General features: G+C 26.4%; 3 protein-coding genes across 6 annotated transcripts; 1 reads left to right on the top strand and 2 right to left on the bottom strand.

The window, feature by feature from the left end:
* Positions 1-900: 900 nt before the first annotated feature.
* Orc3 (origin recognition complex subunit 3) lies at positions 901-6992 on the bottom strand. Its single transcript, XM_089218243.1, has 15 exons — positions 6569-6992; positions 5929-6075; positions 5700-5808; positions 5464-5636; positions 5203-5378; positions 4976-5135; positions 4579-4692; positions 4342-4506; positions 4151-4267; positions 3956-4075; positions 3691-3873; positions 3371-3613; positions 3186-3308; positions 2860-2930; positions 901-1240 (listed from the first exon to the last, which is right to left on the bottom strand). Exons 1-15 carry the CDS (start codon positions 6593-6595, stop codon positions 1135-1137), a joined length of 2034 nt encoding a protein of 677 aa, XP_089074369.1. The 5' UTR covers positions 6596-6992; the 3' UTR covers positions 901-1134.
* A 166-nt stretch (positions 6993-7158) lies between these two features.
* LOC107167572 (uncharacterized) lies at positions 7159-13178 on the top strand. Of its 3 annotated transcripts, none has more exons than XM_015516689.2 (17): positions 7159-7386; positions 7825-7934; positions 8004-8101; positions 8179-8351; positions 8415-8642; positions 8714-8889; positions 9109-9182; positions 9265-9426; positions 9570-9710; positions 10341-10388; positions 10462-10557; positions 10621-10657; positions 10835-10910; positions 11049-11154; positions 11214-11321; positions 11404-11865; positions 12976-13178. In XM_015516689.2, exons 2-17 carry the CDS (start codon positions 7836-7838, stop codon positions 12995-12997), a joined length of 2106 nt encoding a protein of 701 aa, XP_015372175.2. In that variant the 5' UTR covers positions 7159-7386; positions 7825-7835; the 3' UTR covers positions 12998-13178. The 3 variants fall into 3 exon arrangements, with proteins under 3 accessions (XP_015372175.2, XP_015372176.2, XP_015372177.2); XM_015516690.2 differs by having other exon boundaries at positions 7167-7386; positions 7828-7934; XM_015516691.2 differs by having other exon boundaries at positions 7167-7390.
* Positions 13179-13768: 590 nt separating this feature from the next.
* On the bottom strand, positions 13769-20497 carry LOC107167575 (T-box transcription factor T homolog 1-like). Of its 2 annotated transcripts, XM_015516695.2 has the most exons (6): positions 20259-20493; positions 20030-20139; positions 16597-16861; positions 15700-15831; positions 14852-14972; positions 13770-14784 (listed from the first exon to the last, which is right to left on the bottom strand). In XM_015516695.2, the coding sequence occupies exons 2-6, from the start codon at positions 20050-20052 to the stop codon at positions 14549-14551; spliced, it is 777 nt and encodes a 258-aa protein (XP_015372181.1). In that variant the 5' UTR covers positions 20053-20139; positions 20259-20493; the 3' UTR covers positions 13770-14548. The 2 variants fall into 2 exon arrangements, with proteins under 2 accessions (XP_015372180.1, XP_015372181.1); XM_015516694.2 differs by having other exon boundaries at positions 13769-14784; positions 20030-20497.
* Between the last annotated feature and the right edge of the window lie 371 nt (positions 20498-20868).

Here is a 20868-nt window from a genome sequence, read left to right as displayed (position 1 = left end):
CCGGGTTTTGGCAGTCGGCTACCATGGCGGTGGAATATACTCGCGAATTTTATTTTAAATAACCTATTTTCGGCAGGGACAATTAATAATATTGACAGCACAACTCTCGTCTTATAGCAGTACTTCGGACAGCCCACATGTACCATAGAATATTCTATGCAGGTACTTGAGGTGTTGGGCGTCTGCATCAGCATAATACAAGTATGTAATAGAATATAGGTACCAACACCTATGACACAGCTTCATTGTTTGTTCCTTTCAATAAAACACATAGCTAATCAGAAATCATAATATATGTGTAGAATATAATATATAGGTACATATTATTATAAAAGATTATAAATGACCTAAATCTGTGTCGAGTTTATAATTAACAAAACGATTATATCGAGGAACTTGTAGTTAATTATTAGACTCCATAGGGTCACTTGCGCGTCCTCATTCTGTACATAAAAGCAACGCTGACTTATTTTTTGTATTGAATATAAAATAATATTTATTAGATACCACATATTTAAAAAAAAAAATAATAATATTACATGTCAAACATTTTTCAGATACAAAATAAGAAAAGAGATTTAGGTATAAAAGCCAGTGATTAATAAATAATTATAAGGTAGGTATTGACATTGATAATGGAATAAATAATAATATATATATTATATTATTTATATACTATTCTGTATTCTGTAATCAATGGTATTAATATTATTAAAAGGACGCTACACAAAACTTGTTATCTCCATCTTACAAGTGCGTAATACACCAAATTTACGCTCAGTAGAATAGATCACGTTTAGCTTCGTTGAATTGAAAGCTAGAATAAACCAACCTATTAAAAAACCTAATGATAAAAATATTATCTTTGTTTTTTTTACGATAATTCAGTTTTTAAGTGAGTTATGGGCATATTTTTTAATTTATAAGTTTTATATAAGCAAATCTTGCTAAAAAATTTAATTAGGTACTATAAAACTCACGTACAAATACAATATTATTATCATCAAGTTTAATAATACCTAGGCAGATTTACTATAATTTTTAAATTGATTAATCTAAACGCTATCAGCCGAGAATATGTTGTGCACTTATAAGACAGAGACAATACATGTCAGTGTAGCGTCCTCTTTAAGATTAGCAAGATCCACATGTAAGGCGCTGCACGTGATCTGTTTTGTACTTAGACGGTCGTATATACCCCAAATGCTGCAATTCATTTACAGCTCGCACAAATCGAGATCTAATACAAAAACTACTTAAGGAAAATAAAAGTTTTCTAATGTGTTATTAAATATTCATTGGCTTACTAATAAAAACTATTAATTTCAAATACAATACATATTAAAAAATAATTTTGTCAAAGTGAAAATATTCAACTACCTATCTAGGAAGCAGGTTTTAATATATTTAATAACTAAATATTATGATTAAAATAAAAATTCTGGTATATCTATAATCATATTTACCTATTTTGCATGCAGCATAAATTATTAATTTTTTAATAAATAAAAAAATAGATATATTATAAACCATAATTTAGGTACAAGTTACACAACACTGTGTGTTTGGTCTCAAGAGTGATATGCTCAGTTTGTTGCCAAAAGTTAGTAGTTCAGCATATGAAAAACTAGAGACCTCATTGTATGTAACTATATATGTATAGAATTAAAGATACATAATACGAGTCTATGATGAAAATATACATTGTATAACTTCTCATAAGCCGTAATCAAAGACAAACACTAGGCATCAAAAGAAAATGCTCGGTTAAGTAACTTGTAAATCTTAAATCATACTATAAACAAAAGTTGAACATAACATAACATGAAATAATAATAAATATTAATAACAAATTTAAAATATTCGCCAGGAAAGAAATTAATAATACAAGACAGCTGAATTCCTTTAAATAAAATAAAATCATGCATGCTTACAATGTGGTGATTAAGACTCAAAACCACATGCAGATAGCAATAATACAAATGAGGTGTCTGCAACCCACAGGTTACAATATGATACCTTATAGTAATTTTATATAGCACTCAAGTAAAATTTATAATTTTTATAAAAATAGACCTTATGTATAAAAACTTCAAACTAAGATAGTATGGACAGGAAACGGCAGACTAAAACAAAACTAGAGCTTAAATAAAGTACATTTTATGATTATACATTTTTGTTTAAGATAAGATTTTAGGAAGTACATTACAATTTCAAACAGCAAACATGAAAATGTAGTCACATATTGGACCGGTTTCTAAATAATATAATATCTTAAATTTTAAAAATGGTAAGAATATCAAATATATGTAATTTATGTAAAATAGTATTGACTACAAATAAACTTGAGTAATTTATAAGCGCTTAACTATAAAACATATTGTCATGTTAAGAGGATGTCAGCGCACTATTTGTTTTCTCTCTCTGACCCACGCGTAACATAGACAATTTTTTTCTATGTCTTTAAGTAATTTTAGAGTAAAACCTTCCATTACAAAAAAGATAAAGAATAATGTTTTTGAGGGAATGACATATCGATTTTATATTTTATTGATATTTGACTTTGTATTCAACCTTCAAAATAAATAAAAAAATACTGTACATTTAAATAATGTTTAAATTATTTAGAGACAATATTTAGACAAATCGATATATCATTCCCTCAAAAATATTATTTTCTATCTTTTTTGTAATCGGAGGTTTTACTCTAAAATTACTTCAAGATATAGAAAAAAATGATTCTGCGTATATGCGTTTTGTCTATGTTACGAGTGAGCCAGAAAGAGAAAACAAATAGTGCGCTGACATCCTCTTAAAAATCACTACGAATGATCAAAAATATATTAGATTAAAGGATACTGTAATTCTGGATCTATATCGTCATTATTATCATCGTCATTTTGATCGCAACCAACAATTGAAATAAATTTCTAAAAAAAAAAACTTTTTAAAAATATTGATTGGAAAGGCAAATAATACATGTAATCCACAACCAATACACTGAAACCTAGATAGTAGTTATATAAATAGAATTTTAATAGATTACTAAATTACTCAATTATTAAGAGTTAATGAAGTATCAAACAATTTTTAGCTAATAAGTTGAAATAATATTACAAAATGTAATGGAAAAATTTTTTAAATTAATTTTATAAATAAAATACCAAATCTTAGGTATAATTTACCTGCAACCAATCATATATATTAATCTGGTCAAACCTTGACTCTAAATGCAATTTATATACAATAGATATATCTGGCATGGTTTTAAATATCTGTTCTGTAAATTCCAATTCACAGCAATCACACTGTTGACACAATATTTATTCTTTAATTTTATGAAAATCATATATATATTAAGATTTTTTACATTTATATAATATTGCGGATTGACTAATGCTGTATATTGAGCAGCTCTGTCCTCTCCAACAATTTTGCGTCTAATGGATGACAAATCATCAAAGATTAACAATTCGTTTAAAGGCATGGTTGTTGGAGGTACAAGAAACTTTTTTAATACATATTCTGTTAAATTATCTAAAGTTTCTGAACGTGCTTTTTCAAACTCAGTCATTGGTCGGGAATCTTCGTGTTTTACATTGTCTATAAGTTTCTTATATAAAAGATAAAATAATAACAATAAGAAACAATATAATTTAATATATAATTAACTGTAACGTTTAAAATTACTTTTATAAACTGTGATCTTGATACAGCTTGCAAATTTTCTTTAGGTTTTTCTTTGGGTTTATCTTCTACAATAACTAAATTATTTAAATGTGACTCTTCTAAACGTTTTACATAGCTTTGAACTAATTTTAAAGCAATTTTTGCTTGTTTATTATTTTTTATGTTCTTGAAAACGTGAAGTATCTAAAATACAAAAAGGAAATCCGCATCAATATAAAAAATATATTAAAATAGTAAATCAAATATGAGGAACGATAAAAATTACCTTGTCAAATTTGGCAAGTAAATCATCTTTAGACAAAAATTTTAATAATTGTAAACATGTTTTGTATGATGTGTCGTCAATTATGTGTTTCTTCATTGCAGTGCTATACATTTCTCTAAGCTAAGAATGTAATATGAATATATATTAAAAACAAATATAAAAATAGGTATAATTTAATGTTATCAATTTGCATACTTGAGTTCCTAATGGTGAATGTGGTAAGTCAACCACTAAAATGTGTAATACTCTTAACCCAATATGAAAATCATCAATACAAGCTTTTAAATTTCTAATTGATTGAAGAAAATTTTCCTGGAATTGTTATTTATAATAAATATTTAGTTTAATTTATAGCAGTTTGGAACAAATTTCTAAGAGCTTTATACTTTAAAATTGTTGTCGATTTTTAATTTATAATTTGTTGAACGCAGTTTAGTAATTTCTTCAAGTGTTTTTTTATCTAAAGAATCAAATAAAGCTCCCTGTGCTGATTCATGTGCCACACATATGCAATTAAGTGGCTTTTGATAAAAATGTTCCATGAGGCAAAACTGTAAGAATTATTGTTAATAGGTACTAAAATATTGTAAATTATCAAATTATCCCAGTTTCATTAATATTACCTTGAGACTTTCTATAAACTGTTTAATAGAAAAATTATAGTATAAAAATACTTCAGTCATATATTCCAAAATACGTCCACCCAAGTAAAATGAACAGTCTGGCTTTAAAAATACCTAAGTAAAAAATATAAAAATTAAAATAACTTTTTTCAGTTGAATTCTACACTTAAAAAATCATTAATATTTCTATTTCTGACTTCAAATAAATGATTTAACTGAATTCATGTAAAAGTGTACACATCTAGATTATACTTATATATAATTAATAATAATAACTTTACAACTACAACAACTATGTACATAAACTATTCTTGTAATATAACCATAGGGCTACCAGTACATACTTTTAATAAAAAAATAATAATGGTATACTTTTAAAAATATTAATTGATTATACCTGATCCATGATATTGTTTAAAAATACTACAGATGCTTCACTAACAAAAGTTTTCACTTGAAGTTTTGTGACCACATGATGAGGAAGAGAATTATGTAAGTTTGATATAGAAGTTGCAATACCAATACCCAACACAATAGGAATTTCTTTTACATAGTAACTGCATAACAAAAACAAAAAATATAAAATATTGTAAGTTAATAGTAATGAATAATTTAACAAAAAACCTTAAAAGTAAGATGAAATTTTGTAAGACTGTTTGTTGACACATTTCATAATCTTTTATGAGAATCGCTACACGAGTTCCAATTAGTTGATGACTATACCATTCAATTAAAGTAGACATAGTACATTCAGATCGTTTAACAACAGGATTAAAACTTTCATCCATTTCTTCATCAAACTAAAAACAAATAATAATTTACTTAAATAATATTTTTGTAAAAAACATATTATATTAAAATATTAAAGAATAATTATATTTATACATCAGATTCATCGTCATTTGTGTTTAACAATTGTGACACCATACTTATAACTGCATTTTTAACGCTAGAAAAGTGTTCAGAAAAAAGTGTAGCAACAACAATGGGCGGCTGAGATTTTTCTAAATTTGTTGCTAACAATCCAAATAATGATTCGTGATCTGGTAAATTTACTCCTATTCAAATAAAATATACTAATATAGAAAAATATATTTATATTTTTATTTTAAAAACTGAACCTGTAAGTAAACATGCTGTTGGAATATATAGATTTGTAGTGATGTTTGATGAGGCTAGGAAATCTACAGTGTCAGAAATAAACTTTGAGTATATTGATCCATTTAAATCCTATAACATTTCAGTAATATGAATTAATTAATTATTTGTTTATATTAAATATTGATTATATTAAATAATAGTATATAGCATAAATTATAATACATGTTAAATTAATTTAACTATAATTACATCAATTTTAGATTTAACATTATTCCAGATATCAATGAATGTAGTATGCCATAACTCAGATTCTGGTTGATAAGTTGTCAATTGTTTCTTGCTTTTGCTTTTTCTTTTGTTCTTTTCTTTGTTTGGTTTTTTGAACACAAAACAACCCTAAAATAGTAACAATCAAATTATTATTTTAAACTTATATTAAGTTAATTTATATACTAGATATCGATAAATATATCTACCTAATAAACAGAACTCTAAAATAAATACAGTTGTATTTCTACCATACTAATATTACTGTCTTGTAGCTTAAAGACTTTTAAACAATAACAAACAAAAATTCTTCAAGTTACAATTTACAATTGTGAATTTTCTAATATTGTTTAAAGAATAATTGATTTATAATTATTATTATAGTTAAGTACTTAAAAAAATATCAACATAATTTTAGAATTTAGGATTTAAAAATAACAAATAAAACATGTTATTATTTGTAGATTATCATATAATACAAACATACAAATTAATTAAGATGGATTATCTGATTAAATAAATAATATATTAACTAATAAATCATTAGTGATGTTAAGTTAGATTGAAATAGGTAGGTACCAGATTTTTAGTTTCATATTCAAAATTAAATTTAAAAACTTACCTTGGACACAGAAATTGTAGAATTCATGGTGGTTACACAGGGCCTGATAGGTGTATAGTATCACCGTTAAATAATTAATTATTTTTATCAACCTAATTGCAACTGTGGCTGTCTGCAGTTGAACTGTAATGGTAACTATTAACTATTATAGTAAATAGTAAGTGCTGATGGTGTTAAATGCATCAAATATCAAGTAATCTTAACCTAATCTGATATAGAAGTACAACTAAGTATATGAAATGGGAGTACCGACAACTAACTATTTAAATATAATATTAAACGACTACGATTTAAGTTAGGTAGATATATTTTTAATCATGCCATTTACAATAGAGTAATAAATGATGATTGAGCAACTAAGTGGATAAAGATACAAAAGTGAATACCTATATTATATTAAATGATTAATTTTATGCAGATTGCACTATTGCAATTTGCAGATATGTGATAGCAGCAGCTGCTGAGTAAAAATACGCGGGAAAAGTGTTTGATAATAAGGAAACCATATACCAGGTTAAAGAATTTCTATAATAGATAACGAAGTAAAAATGAGTAACCACATAGATAATAAAGAATGAGTAACCATGATTAAAGAGAGAGCAGAATGAGCAGATAAATAAATACATTATTCCACAAACATAACGTTTCAACTTTTAACAATCCATTAATGAGTTTTATAAATTCGGTGGATTTATCAGATTTATCAGAAATCTGGGTATATTATATGACCTTAAATAGTTAAATTTTGGAAAAGGCCATTGAAGATTAAGATGGGAGTAGACACAGAAGTCAGACATTGAGAAATACGTAGTAAAGTAGTAAGTAAGAATGTGACTAATAAATATTAATCTTCTAAATCTTAATGTTGTTATAAACAATGCTATGAAGCTCGACTTGTACAACTTACAGTGTTCACTATCTCCGTCTTAAATACTTAATGTATATTCATTATATTTATTATTATCTTTACAATCTTAAGCTTTTATACCTAGTCTGTGTCTCATAATAATTTCAGCAATAGTCGTATTTGTATACAATTAAACGGAATTTATTTTATGTAGTTAAACATCATTATCATCATTATTCAAATATACAGTAAAACAACTAATAGTTATTCATTATTATGCATTATTCATTGACCAATGACTATTATCTTTTAACTTTGTATACCTTATAACTATAAAAGTTATTAGTTGACTGTTGACTTAAATACTAAGTAGTCACACAATATCTAATTTGGAATTTTTACTGTTAAGAAGATAATATCATGTGGCACGAAGCAAGAAAACAAGAGAAAAAAATCCGTGGCCTATTGGTCGATTATCAAAGGAGAGCTCAGCGCCGAAAAGATTATTATGAAAAAATTGTGAGTGATTCTTTTTTGTTTTGCAAATCTTATTCACAACAATTATTATTATATCTTATTTAATTTCAGAAAGCTGATCCCACACAATTTTTACAATTGCACGGTCGTCAATGTAAAATACACATTGATCCAGGAATTGCAATTGCTGCCAATAGTCCTGCTACTATGTAAGTATTTGCCATAATTTTCTATCTTTTTTTTTTTTCGTTTCTTAAGAAGATTGATTGTGTTTTTCTTACGTTAGGATGCCCTGGCAAGGAAATGAAGAAATAATGATTGATCGGTTTGATGCACGAGCTCATCTAGATTTCATCAGAGAACCTAAGAAAGACAATGAAGATGAACAAATGTCTTATGAAGAACGTCACTTAAACTATGAACGTTACCGTATTCTCGTTCAAAATGAGTTCTTAGCTAGTAAGATTTTATTTAACTCATCTGTGATCATTTGATATTAATCATCTATTTTGAAAATTTTAGTATCTGAAAGTAAATTTTTACACCAACTTTATCTTGAAGAAAAATTTGGCCCTGTAACTAAACCAGATGCGGATGATGCTAAGAAAAAATCTACTGCTAATGCTGCTATTCCATATAAATATAGCGATGAAGACACTATTCAAACTGATGATTCCAGAAAATATTTGGATATTAAACCTAAAAATGATGGTTCTGATGAATCAGACGAGGAGAGTGAAGTTGATTTTGGTAAGCATCAATTTTTAAAAATTAAAATTTTAGGATAGATAGTAATTTAATAGCTTTATTTTGTTTTAAAGATTTATCAATTGATGTTAGCAAAATTGGTACTGACCAAGCGAATGAATTGAACTCTACTGCTCATGGCTTTGGTATGACTACTAATGATTTTTATAGTTTTCTTAATAATGATTTGGAAGAGGCTGAAAACATTCAATTAGCTCGTTTAGCTGAAGAAGAAAAAGCAATGTTTGCTGTAAGTTTTATTTTTCAAATTAATGGTCAATTTATAAATTTATTACCTTAGTATTTATAATAAATCAAGCTGGTTAAGAGTATAAATTAACAATCAAATTTTGTTCATCAAGTTAAATTTCAAAATATTATTAATTCATGCATAACTTTTATTTTTTTTTAAATATAAATTTAAATAATATAATTAAAAATTGAAATTAATTTTAAATTTTGTATTTAGGGACGACGATCTAGAAGAGAACGTAGAGCTTTTCGATTAAAAGCTTTAGAAGGCAAAGCATTAAGTCCACTAAGGTATTAACTATTAAAATTTGATTTTGTACCTTATACCTACAACAGTTACAGTTATAAATTATTTTTAATTACTTTTTTTTAGTTATGCAACTAGAAAGAGTCCTAGTTATACTGATTTTGATCAACTATCATCAATGATGACATCTCGTTCTCCCACTCCTGAAAACTCAGGCCAAGTAACTTACATAACTAGTTTTGGCGACGAAGAACCTACAAACCATGACAAATCCAAAACAAGTTCAAAGTAAAATCAGTGATTTATCTAACTTTCTTTTTTAAATTTTTATGTTATAGTATGATTAAATTAAAATTATATCCAGTATTTTTTGTTTAAATAAACAATTTGTATTAATTTTTTTAGTTATTATTTACAATTTGTGTTTATAGATCAAAATCTTCAAAAAGTCATTCTAGAAGAAAACGGAGTTCTCGTTCAAGATCTCCTCGTCGAAAATCTAGATCATTATCTAAGAGTCATATTCGTCGGCATAGATCACGAAGTCAGAATAAAGCAGTGTCACCTATCAGGTTCAAATTTTTTGTTATTAAATATTAATAATATAATATGGAAAAATTACTCTCACTGTTCCTACATTTGTTGTATCTATCTTACAAATTTACCACATACCAAAAACTTTTATGCACGAGAAAAAAACAAGATATTCTATTTTAAATTCTGAAGAATCAAAACTAAGAAAAAAAATTTTCACACTATATAATGGTAAATATTTACAGTACATTAATTTTTTTGACATAAAAATATAATTAAGTTTGAATGGCGAAATTCTAAACAAAAAAACTTTTTCGTGTTTGTATTGAAAAAAATAAAAACAATGTTGCACAGTAAATCTTCTCATTTTTAAAGTGTGAAAATGTTGTTTCTTAGTAAGTTATGACTGCAATCTTCTTGGTTCTTCCCACGTAGAACAGTTGTTGCTATGTTGTATGTTTGTAAGATGGAGACAATACTTGCAAGTGTGGCGTCCTCTTTATAATTTATTGTTGATTTGACATTTATATCATAATGGATGTTATATTTTTATCTGCTACAATATGTGGGTCATTAATAACTCCAATTCCCATTGTTACTAATTATTAGTTTGATTCAAATTTAATTTTTATATATTTTATCATTTTATGTTCATAAATGAATAATAGGAATAATGCACAGTTGCCAGCTATTCAAAAACCACCTCCTGTTCAACGGTAAACTTATTTATTCATTGTAACCTATATACTTTGGATAGTATTGATATTATTTTTTTTCATATGTATATAGGTATTATGGCCGTAGAGGAAATGATTCATCTTCAGAATTGAGTATTTCTGATGAAGATGACGAAAAAGATAAAAATACAAATAACATTAAACCTCCGTAAGTTAATGTGTTCTTTTAATAATGCATACTTATTTTTATTGAAAATTGATATTATTTCAGATTACCAGATCTCAGTCTTTCTTCTTCCAGCAAAAAAGTCAGTAATTTGTTAATATATCGCAAGAGTACATTAGCATGTTGCGAATAAAAATAAATCAAAATTCTAGGGGATTATGAATTTTAAACAAATGAAAATTTATAATAATAAATAATCTCTTTAATATGAATATTAGTTTGTAGATTTAGATGTAATTGTAACATAATATGTTTACAGCAAGGCCCAAGTGACAGCAAACCAACTCCACAAGAATTAATGAAACGAAAAATGAAAGTTTTGCTAAACAAACAATGTCAGTAGTATTACTAATAGTTCAAATTTAATGTGGTGAAGTTGTTTTTAAAGTCAACATTCTATTGTATATTTACTATTTATAAATTAAAAAAATGTATTTATTTTGTTTGTTGTTCAATATACTATTTGGTACTAGATAAAGCGGATAAAAAAGCACAAAGAGAACGAGAACTAAAAATGGAAAGAGAGCAAATTGAACGAGAAGAAGAAATTAAAGAGTTGTCATTGAAAATGAGAAGAAAGTATGTTTTATAGTATCATCTAATATTTATCTATTTTGTTAATTATTAACCTATTTTAGACGACGTCAATTACGTCATCCTGAGAATAGTTCTACATCATCACGATCTAAATCACGTTCAAAGTCTAGTAGTTCTAGTAGTTCCAATTCAAGTTCTAACTATAACAGGTTATACAAATAATATACCTAAAAACTTTTATAAATAAATTGTTTTTGTTAATTATCATATTTTAATTTAAATTATTTTTAGGTATAGAAATCGTAGGCGTAGATCTAGATCAAGAAGTGGTGGACGTAGATCTAGATCTAGAAGTGGTGGTCGTCGAAGATCTAAAAGTGGTGATCGACGTCGTCGATCTAGAAGTGATGATAAGAGATGGTCTAGAAGGAGTGAAGAACGAGATAGATACAGAAGAGATGACAGACGAGATTATGACCGTAGAGATGATTATCGATCCCGTCGTAGCCCTGAAAGAAGAGATAGAAGGGTAGATAGAAGAGACAGCCCAAGTAGGAGGGAAATAAAACAAAGGGAGAGTCCTATTAAAAAAGAAATTAAGCAGCAGAGGGAGAGCCCAGTTAGGAAGGAAATTAAGCAAAGGGAAATCCCAGATCGTAGTAAAAGGGAAAATGTTCGTCCACTTGTCAAGATAACATATGAAGCAAGTCCAAAACGCTATGTGTCGAGCACCAAAGTACAATCCAATTTGAAGTGAGTATAATCAAAACTCTAGTCAATCATTTTTACTATTAAGTTAAGGAAATTGTATTATAATAGTAAATATATACATTTTTAAATTTTAAAAATGTTGTAACTTAACCAGAACTTTAAATGTTTAATAATAAAGCCTAGGATTTCTTACATTTGCATAATCATAAAAAAAATCATCCAAATATTAATTTATTTCATATTACGATTAATATACATTTGTGATTTTATGTACCATATTCTAGTATAACTAGGTGTTTTTGCTTTTTGTGATATATTTAAGTTTATTTTTGCATAATTTTTTTTAATAGTGTTTATCAAAATATCTATCTATTGGTTCTATAATTTGAAGGAAATCATTCATCAAACATATTATTTTTTATTAATATTTATTTTAAGAATAAATTAAATGCATGGTATATAGTTTTCAAGAGCATAAGTGCTTGCATGTTAAGTGCTTTTTAGGGCGATGAGTCCCTACTTATAAATATTTACCCATTAAAGTTACGGATTATAATATTTAAAAAAATATGAATTGTCATTTTGAAAAGGTAAAAAAATTAAATGAATAATTTTTCTTTTAAACTACAAAAATTAATTGTTACAATGTTCTTAAGAGGGCACCACTCGAGAATTTGTTGCCTTCGTCTTACAAACCTCCAACATGGCAAATTTTACGTTCACAATAATACATTTTCCTTAGTTATTTCTAAAATTAGAGTGAATTTACCTGGTATGAAATTTAAAGGTCAGAATATTATCTATGCCATCTCGGAGAGTTTTAATGATATTATTTTTAAGTAACTTATGACCATTTTTCAACAGGTTTTTTTATAAATTTTAAAACAGTTATAAATTACTTAAAAATAAGAATATGATTAAAATCCTTCAAGATGTATTATTGTGAATGTAAAATTTGCCATGTTTTAGATTTTTATTTATTTTTGTTTGTTTATATAGTTTAGCATAAAATTAGTAGGTAATATTTATAGTTATTCCATTATTTTTATAAATTGTATGACTAATGTATATAACTCATTTGTCAATATATTCCAACAATTATATGTAAATAATTAGTATAAATTGTACCAATTAATAATTTTTTTTTTTCAGGCCACTTGTAGATTACGATTGAGTGCTGGATGTGAGCTTAAAAATTTTTTATCAGGATTAAAAGTAATCAATGTTACAATATTAATATTCTTGTAAAATGTTGGTCTCATAGATTTTGTTAATCAAGAATATCAACTCTTGATCTAATTATAACTTTTATACAAAGATATTTTTAATTGATTATATTATTATAACTTTTTAAATACGACTATTCAAGTTTTTTTTCAAATCTCATTAAAGCATAGACTTCTTAGTCTATATCTCAACTCCAAAGAACAAAAGATTTATATTGGCGAATGGCAACACTTGTATTCTGAATACAGTTTATAATACCATATTATGTTACCTCCAATGATGATTATTAGGTACTGTAAAAAATAACTAAGCAATCATGAAATGAGCTCTTTGAAGAAATTAATATTATAAAAATGTATAAAAAAGTTCATATAACTTACTTTATAACATATTGTCTATGACATACATTGTTCGAAGACCACAGACAATGTTAATATTCTAACTTCTATAACAAACAACTATTATGTTGCAACAATTTATTAATTATAAATTTTAATTATTAGCTATCAACCTTAGACATTTCATAGAAAATGTACTTATTTTTTGAATTAGTATTATTACTGGTCACAAGTATATTAAAGAAAATTTTTAAAGTGTCTCATATATAATAATATATTTAGAGTTGTAACTATTGTGTTCATTAAACAAAAAGAGAAATTTAATAAAACAAATTAACAGTATATTATTGATCATTTATAAATTTGTATTTTAAAATATTTACATGAAAAATCAAAAGATTTAAAGTTCTTACTGCAAAAAGTTTATATTCTTCAATAGTTATACACATTAATATTTTATATTAATGCTTAGTATTTGACAATAATAAAAATAATAAATCACACACACTTATATATGTATAAAAGGTGTGAAGAAATATTATCTTAAGCTTAAATCAACATTGATTTACCCAGATTTAATAAGTTACCAAAGAAAGATCATTTATTAATTTATAATTAATGAAGAAGTGATTGACTCAAAATCATGTGATTATTAACCTGGTGACCACCCCTGTTCTAAAAGGTATACTAAAAATGTATTAACTAAATAATTATTATTTTAAAATAGTTTACTGTGTGTTGAGTAGAAAAATTTAAGAAATAATAATGTTGAAGATATTATGTTATTGAATATTGATTAATTATTTAAAATATAAATTTGTTATTTACTCTATTCAATTGGGTAGCTTACGAGATATATTAAAATAATAATATGAGTGTTAGTAATTATTTTACTTAGTTTAAAAATTACTAATTTCACTGATGCACATTCAGACAAAATATTAAATACAATTTAAATTACTAATTGACAAACATATGAGTAGATATTTTTGTTCGCCCTAAATCTAATATATACTATAGATATATAATTACATCAACTAAAACAATGGATAATAATAGAATTTATACAAAATATAACCCAAATCAAATTAAATTAAATTAAAAGAGTCAACATATCAGGCTGTGAAAATAATATGTAAATGATATTATATTATTATATATTATCCTCCCAGTTGTGTCCAACTATAGGATGATGGCTGATATACGGCATGTTCATAATCTTGGCCAGAACTGTTGATAGGGACACACTTTTTATGATTAACTTGTGGCTTGACAAAGTAACAAGTTGTGCATTGACATCGGTTCATCGGTTCTCTTTGGCCTCCATACTGAGATAACCAATCGTCAGATGTTGTTGTATTATAATTTTCGTGGTGAGAAAAGTTTAAGCTACTTTCTACATTTATAAAAACAAACATACTTTAAATATTAAATATAATTCTTGTATGAGACTTCAATAATACCATATCCAAGTGCTGGCTGATAAACATCTTGGTGTTCTCTTCTATCCTTTTCCTCAGTTTTGACTTTAGTGTCTTTAAATGCCTTGGCAAATGGATTATATTTGATTTTAAGTTTAGTCACCTAAAGATAAATATATTAATATTAATGGTTTAAACAATTGTAAACATGATATTTCTACAGTTACTAAAAATTATACACATATTATCATTTGTCATAGGTAATAGGTATACAATTGAATTGAATACACAACCGTCAATGGCTACATAGCTAATGGTTCATATAAATTCACACTCAGTCTACATTATAAGATGCAATAATAATTATTATAAAAAAATTATTCATCCAAAAAAATCGTTATATACGTTATAGAGACGAAAAAAAAGTAGAAAATAATATTTTTTAAATCATGATACCAATGTCCAACAATAGCCTAATACTCAAGTACATATTCTGACTTTTATTTTTTACACACTCTTCTGATGCATACAGATAAATTCAATTTTAAATAATAAACATTCAAGTCCAATATACGTTTCCAAAACACACTCAGAAAATGGTTGATTATCCACAATATGGATATTTACAATGAATCTATAATATATTTGTTAACGTTAGGTGATCAATGATCATACACTTAAAACGTACCACTAGTAAGGTTCGTGCGCAATCGTATTGCACCCATATGGTCATATGGACACAGAACAATGGTACCTATGGAAGTACTTAATGAAATAACTAATAGGCGAGATGGACTTTTTAATTTTTGATACCTACCTACTGCTAATAGGTTTATCTATAGTTGTCAAGTACTCAAATTATATAATAAGTTTTAATTTGTTGCTATTACCTCTTCGTTTTGATATGCCGTGACTGCCATAAACCTGGTCTGTGGCATTGCAAAAATTTGTACGTCATCCGGATCTCCAACTTTGACAATGTGAAGTTTGGTTTCATATTGGTGTAACGAATTTAAGTGAGTCTAGAAAATTCAAAGCACATTATTAATACATGTCTATATTATATTAGTTAATTTATTTCAAACTGAGTTTTTATTCCAAATATAAAATAACAAGTTGTACTTTTTATGCGATTATTGCCAGGTTGAAGATCGTCCGAGCTTTGCAATAGCACAGAGACCTGTCGCAAAAATAAACTATTGGATCCATACACCATGTTATCATCTAATGAATCATATTATTCATCGATGGGATTTAGATCTTATTGTCTCTGAGGCTTCAAAGTAACACCCACTAAATAGCACCGCAAAAGTATTCCGCTTATATACCCCGATATTCAAAATATTGATTTAATAAAAGGTATGATGTAAAAATTTGAATTAAATTTACTAGTTTTTTTTTTTTACTTATTATAGATCTTAAACAAATGCCATTACTGATTCACGTAACCGAGGTCAGGGTCAAAAAATCAAAACCCCTGCTGTAAAAATGTCAATGCTACGAGACTAAACTTGGGTAAACCTATGTGGGAGTTAATTTTACATTATTTAGATTATACAAAAACTTCAAATTGATAAATGTCCAAAGATAAAAGAAAAATATTTGCGAGTAGGCTGAGGTGATACCCGACTACTGGTGTTTTATTAGAAATTAGATTTGATATAATATATACGTTACCCATCAACGTCGTGGGCGGTTGATAGGTATGTTTAATTAATAATTATATTAAAACTAGAAGATTTTCAATTCTATTCATTATAACAAATTGTAGATAGCGATATAGGTACCTGTCCCGGGTTATCCGGTCTGTTAGTGAGTTTGATTTTAGCAAAAGAAATCGGTTGATCCATCCAATGTTTGCCGAAATTCGGTGACTCCGGGTGTTTATAAAACGGATTCTTTGTGGCCGGGTCCGACGTGGTGGTTGGCGACCATTCACTGTTTATGTACTTCCATCGTTGACCAACCACTTGCACAAACTCCAAAAATACGGTGTACATGTCTCCAGGACACAAACCGGTAACTTGAATTTTAATCACCGGAAACATTCTCCTAAGACATAGTTGTAAATAATTTTTTTAAATCTTCGATTACCTATGTATCTGATGAATAAAGATAGCTGCAAATAATCAAATTAGTTTTTGGGGTGAGCTGAGTGGTAGATTTAAAAAAAAAAAACTTTAGTAATAGCCCCTCACCTAACTATTGTTATATATTAACTTACAAATAAAAATTATTATTTACATAGCTGATTTATATTCAATATCTATCCATTATTAATCAATAATAATTAAATAGAAAAATTAATTTGAGCTGACTACCTATTCAATTTTAATTCTTGGGCACATTAAAAAAATTATAGAAAAAAAAATGATATTTATTTAGTGCCTACTAATTTGATAAGGATTTATTATGCGTGACTTGGCAGAGTTTTGAGTCATAAGTTCCCGCCTCAAATTCCCTTTATTATCGACAGAGTAAACAACCAACCGTTACTTTTATTATGAATTTCTAATAGAATAATTTACAAATTTTCGTGATTTTCACGAGTTTTATCAAAATTCGAACTTCAGGTGATGAAAAAAAAAAATTGTGAATTCATGATCAACTTTTTTTTTTAATTTCCATTTATGATAAAATAATATGAGTAATCTTGTAATATATATTTTGAAGTTGACAAAATGCAAATTTTTTTATTGGCATTCATTTTAATAAAAACTAATATAAATCGTAAATTGCATATACCTAAAAATAGTTTAACATGGGTCGAAATATTTATAAAAGTGTATGGACAATGGACTATATATAAAATGCTATAATATATACATTCAGTGAAAATTTCATGCATCTAAGGTAATATTTTTAGTTACATTAAAAACCAAAACCAAACATTTTTTTTTTTATTTTACCATGAGCTTTTGAAAATTACTAGGAATATTTTATTTTGACCTTCGGAATGCGCCAACTATATTCACACTTAATCACCAAAAAATATAGTAATATACTGATGTTGAAAATTGTGTAAACACACTAAACAGATAAAAAAAACAACATACCTATTTATAAAATCAATACACCCAGACTCTAAAATGATACAATACTAATTTCCAAAAATATAGATAGTAACTGTACCTACATATTATGTATTCTTTCTTAAGTCTTTATAGTATAGGTTTTCCGAAGACATGAAATAAATTCTACAATACATGTTATAAACAAAATAAAAATAGGTGGGTAAATTTTTTTTCTGAAATTTTTTCCCCAAGTTTTTTGGTTACATACGAATTGCAAAGCACGCATAGCACGTCTTAGATTTGTGCAATTGTATCTACTTGTACATTTGTGACCATGGAAAAATAACGGTCTGAAAAATTTAATATAAGTATCTACCTACCTAATATGAGTGAAAAAAAATCAAATGAAGATTAATAGTTTCTTTTAGTTATGGTTAGTTATCTATGTTCGTATGTTAGGTTTTTGCGATATAGTTTAATTTTTAACAAATTTTTCGTATATAATATAACGTAAATTAAAAATGCTCATAAAGTCATAACACTCTTAAAAACTTAACTATCATCAAAACAAAACATACAAACACAGATAATGTTCTCACCTTCAAATTTTATAAAAGGTTTAATTCACTTTAATTTTTAAACTAACAGAGCTAAACGTGATCTGCTGGGCGTAAATTTGGTATGTTACGCACGTCTTGTGAGATGGAGACAACACGCATGTGTATGGGTATGGCGTCTTCTTAATACTTAGTACTTACTATAGTCATATCACTCATATCGACAAATCGTTACTTACTTACGTGTTACCTATATGCAATGTAGGTATGTATAGTTTAATGGGTTTTCAAAAAAAAAAAGGGTACTCTACTTATAGAGTTATAGGTAGTAACTAGTAGGTACCGTAAAAGTAGGTGACTTCAAACATTTTTTCACGTTTTTTGTCAAAAACAGGTAAATATTTTTAATTTAAAATTCTCAAAAAAATAATATAATATCTAAATATGTCTACAGTTCTAATAAAGTCGTTGTAATTAATAATAATTAAACAGAACACATTTTTTTTTTTTAAAGTTGAAAGTTATAAGTTTTTCATATAAAATCGATTTTAAACTAATTGTATGTGACTCCGAACAACATTTTAAATTTAAAAAAAAATGATTTTTAACATAACAATGTTTGTTTTAAAGATATATTAGAAAAACAAATGATAAAACGTAACAAAACTTTCATAGGTTACCTTTATAGGGTACCTATATGTATATTCCGTATAATTAATAGCTATATACTGATGAAGTGATAAGTAAATGGTATTCAATTAAATATAGATAATTCAGTCAAGTTATAGGTACCTATCATTTCGAAATTTTTAATTTAAATAGATTCAGCAATACCAATATGTATAGATACTTACGATAAAAACGTTTTCTTAATTTTTTTTTTTTTTAAGTTTATTAAGGCTTCAACAACACAGGTTTTTAGCCTATACTTTAATCAAAATGTATACAAGAAAAGGAAGAGAATATTATATACCTATATGTGTACATTAAATTTTTGAATACATTTTACTACATTATTATAGTTATTATTTACAATGGGTATTTAGTGTTTATATTATGGAAAAATGTACTGATTGCAGCTGTGTTTTCATCTTTGAAGGTTTGATAGACATCTTAATATTATTTCACCTATTTAATATAGGTATCTATTGTAGCTAAAATATTTATTTTTATTTCTTAAAAATATAAGTGGCTATTGGTATATTGAGTTTAAATAAAATTGAATGTAATTACCAATTGCATGACTAGCAAGTAAACGTATTTATTAAAAATTCTTTTAAATTTAAATTAATCCATATCTATGCTTAAATTTTTCTAAAATTCTAAATCCACTTCTGTTTGTAATGATTATAGTGTAAATTTATCAACTAGTTTTTTTTTAAAATCAATTTAAATGTCAAAATGTTCCTACTAAGTTGAAATAGACATTAGACATATCTAACATATTTACCATCAAATTTGAAGCGGTTCTTAATTATAGAACTAGGTATAGGTATTATGAATACCAATAATTATGATATCACAATTGTATATGTATACGACCGTTAATTTTCACGTATTTTGTTTAATTAATTTATAAAAAAAATGTATTAATGAATATCTAATTTGAAATTGTTATAAATAATTTATAAATATTACTACAGACTCACCTCCCTGTTTTCGTAACAATCATTTCATTGTTGATCGCTAAGAATTCGGACCAAAGTTGAGCATCCAACAATCTTGATCGCACTGGATGCCTTTTTCCCCAAGTCAAGTTCTGTAATTCGGAAGAAGTCATTTCTCTCGTATTGGTATTCATTTTTTGTTTTCTTGATACAAACACAATTGGACCAAGGAATATTCAATACACGAAAATACAATTAACAAGTAACGCACATTTTTGTTTCTCACATTAGTGTTGTCTCGTTCACACCTGAGTGCCTAGTGACTGGACAGGTAAAATTTTAGAAATTTTCGAACGGTCCCGCCGATAGAAATGACTTGGTGGTCAGTAGGTGGAGACTTCTTTTATTTTATTGCACCCATTATAGAACATTATACCAATTGTTTGTTGTAAACGCGTGCGTTTTATTGTTGTGTGAAAAGAGATGTATTATTATTCCTCATCAATGGGTACCGCTCGAATATAATATATCCTTTGGGCCTGTGAATATTGTGATCAATTTACACCTTTAACATCACTAAGAATCGTGATACTTAAATTAACACTGATATAATAATTTTTATAAACATATCTTTTAGTTTTATAAATATTATCTGCACTTTAATAAAATAAAATGATTATTATTTGTAGTTATCTTACACGGTGACACAAAATCGAGGTGCTTATAAAATATATACTTTTCCGTTCAGAATACATTTTTAAATGCTATATAATTCAATATTAAATCTATAAATTGGTATAAAATGCATCCATACACTGACGACTAGAAACCGGATTTTTATGCCTAAATAAAGGATAAATAAGATATTTTCGCTTTGATTT

Source organism: Diuraphis noxia, unplaced genomic scaffold, assembly GCF_037042655.1.
Source record: "Diuraphis noxia isolate RWA-SAM2 unplaced genomic scaffold, SU_Dnox_SAM2 contig0002, whole genome shotgun sequence".
Lineage (NCBI taxonomy): Eukaryota > Metazoa > Arthropoda > Insecta > Hemiptera > Aphididae > Diuraphis > Diuraphis noxia.
Note: the sequence above shows the minus strand (reverse complement) of the source record. Positions and strands in the feature narration are given on the sequence as shown.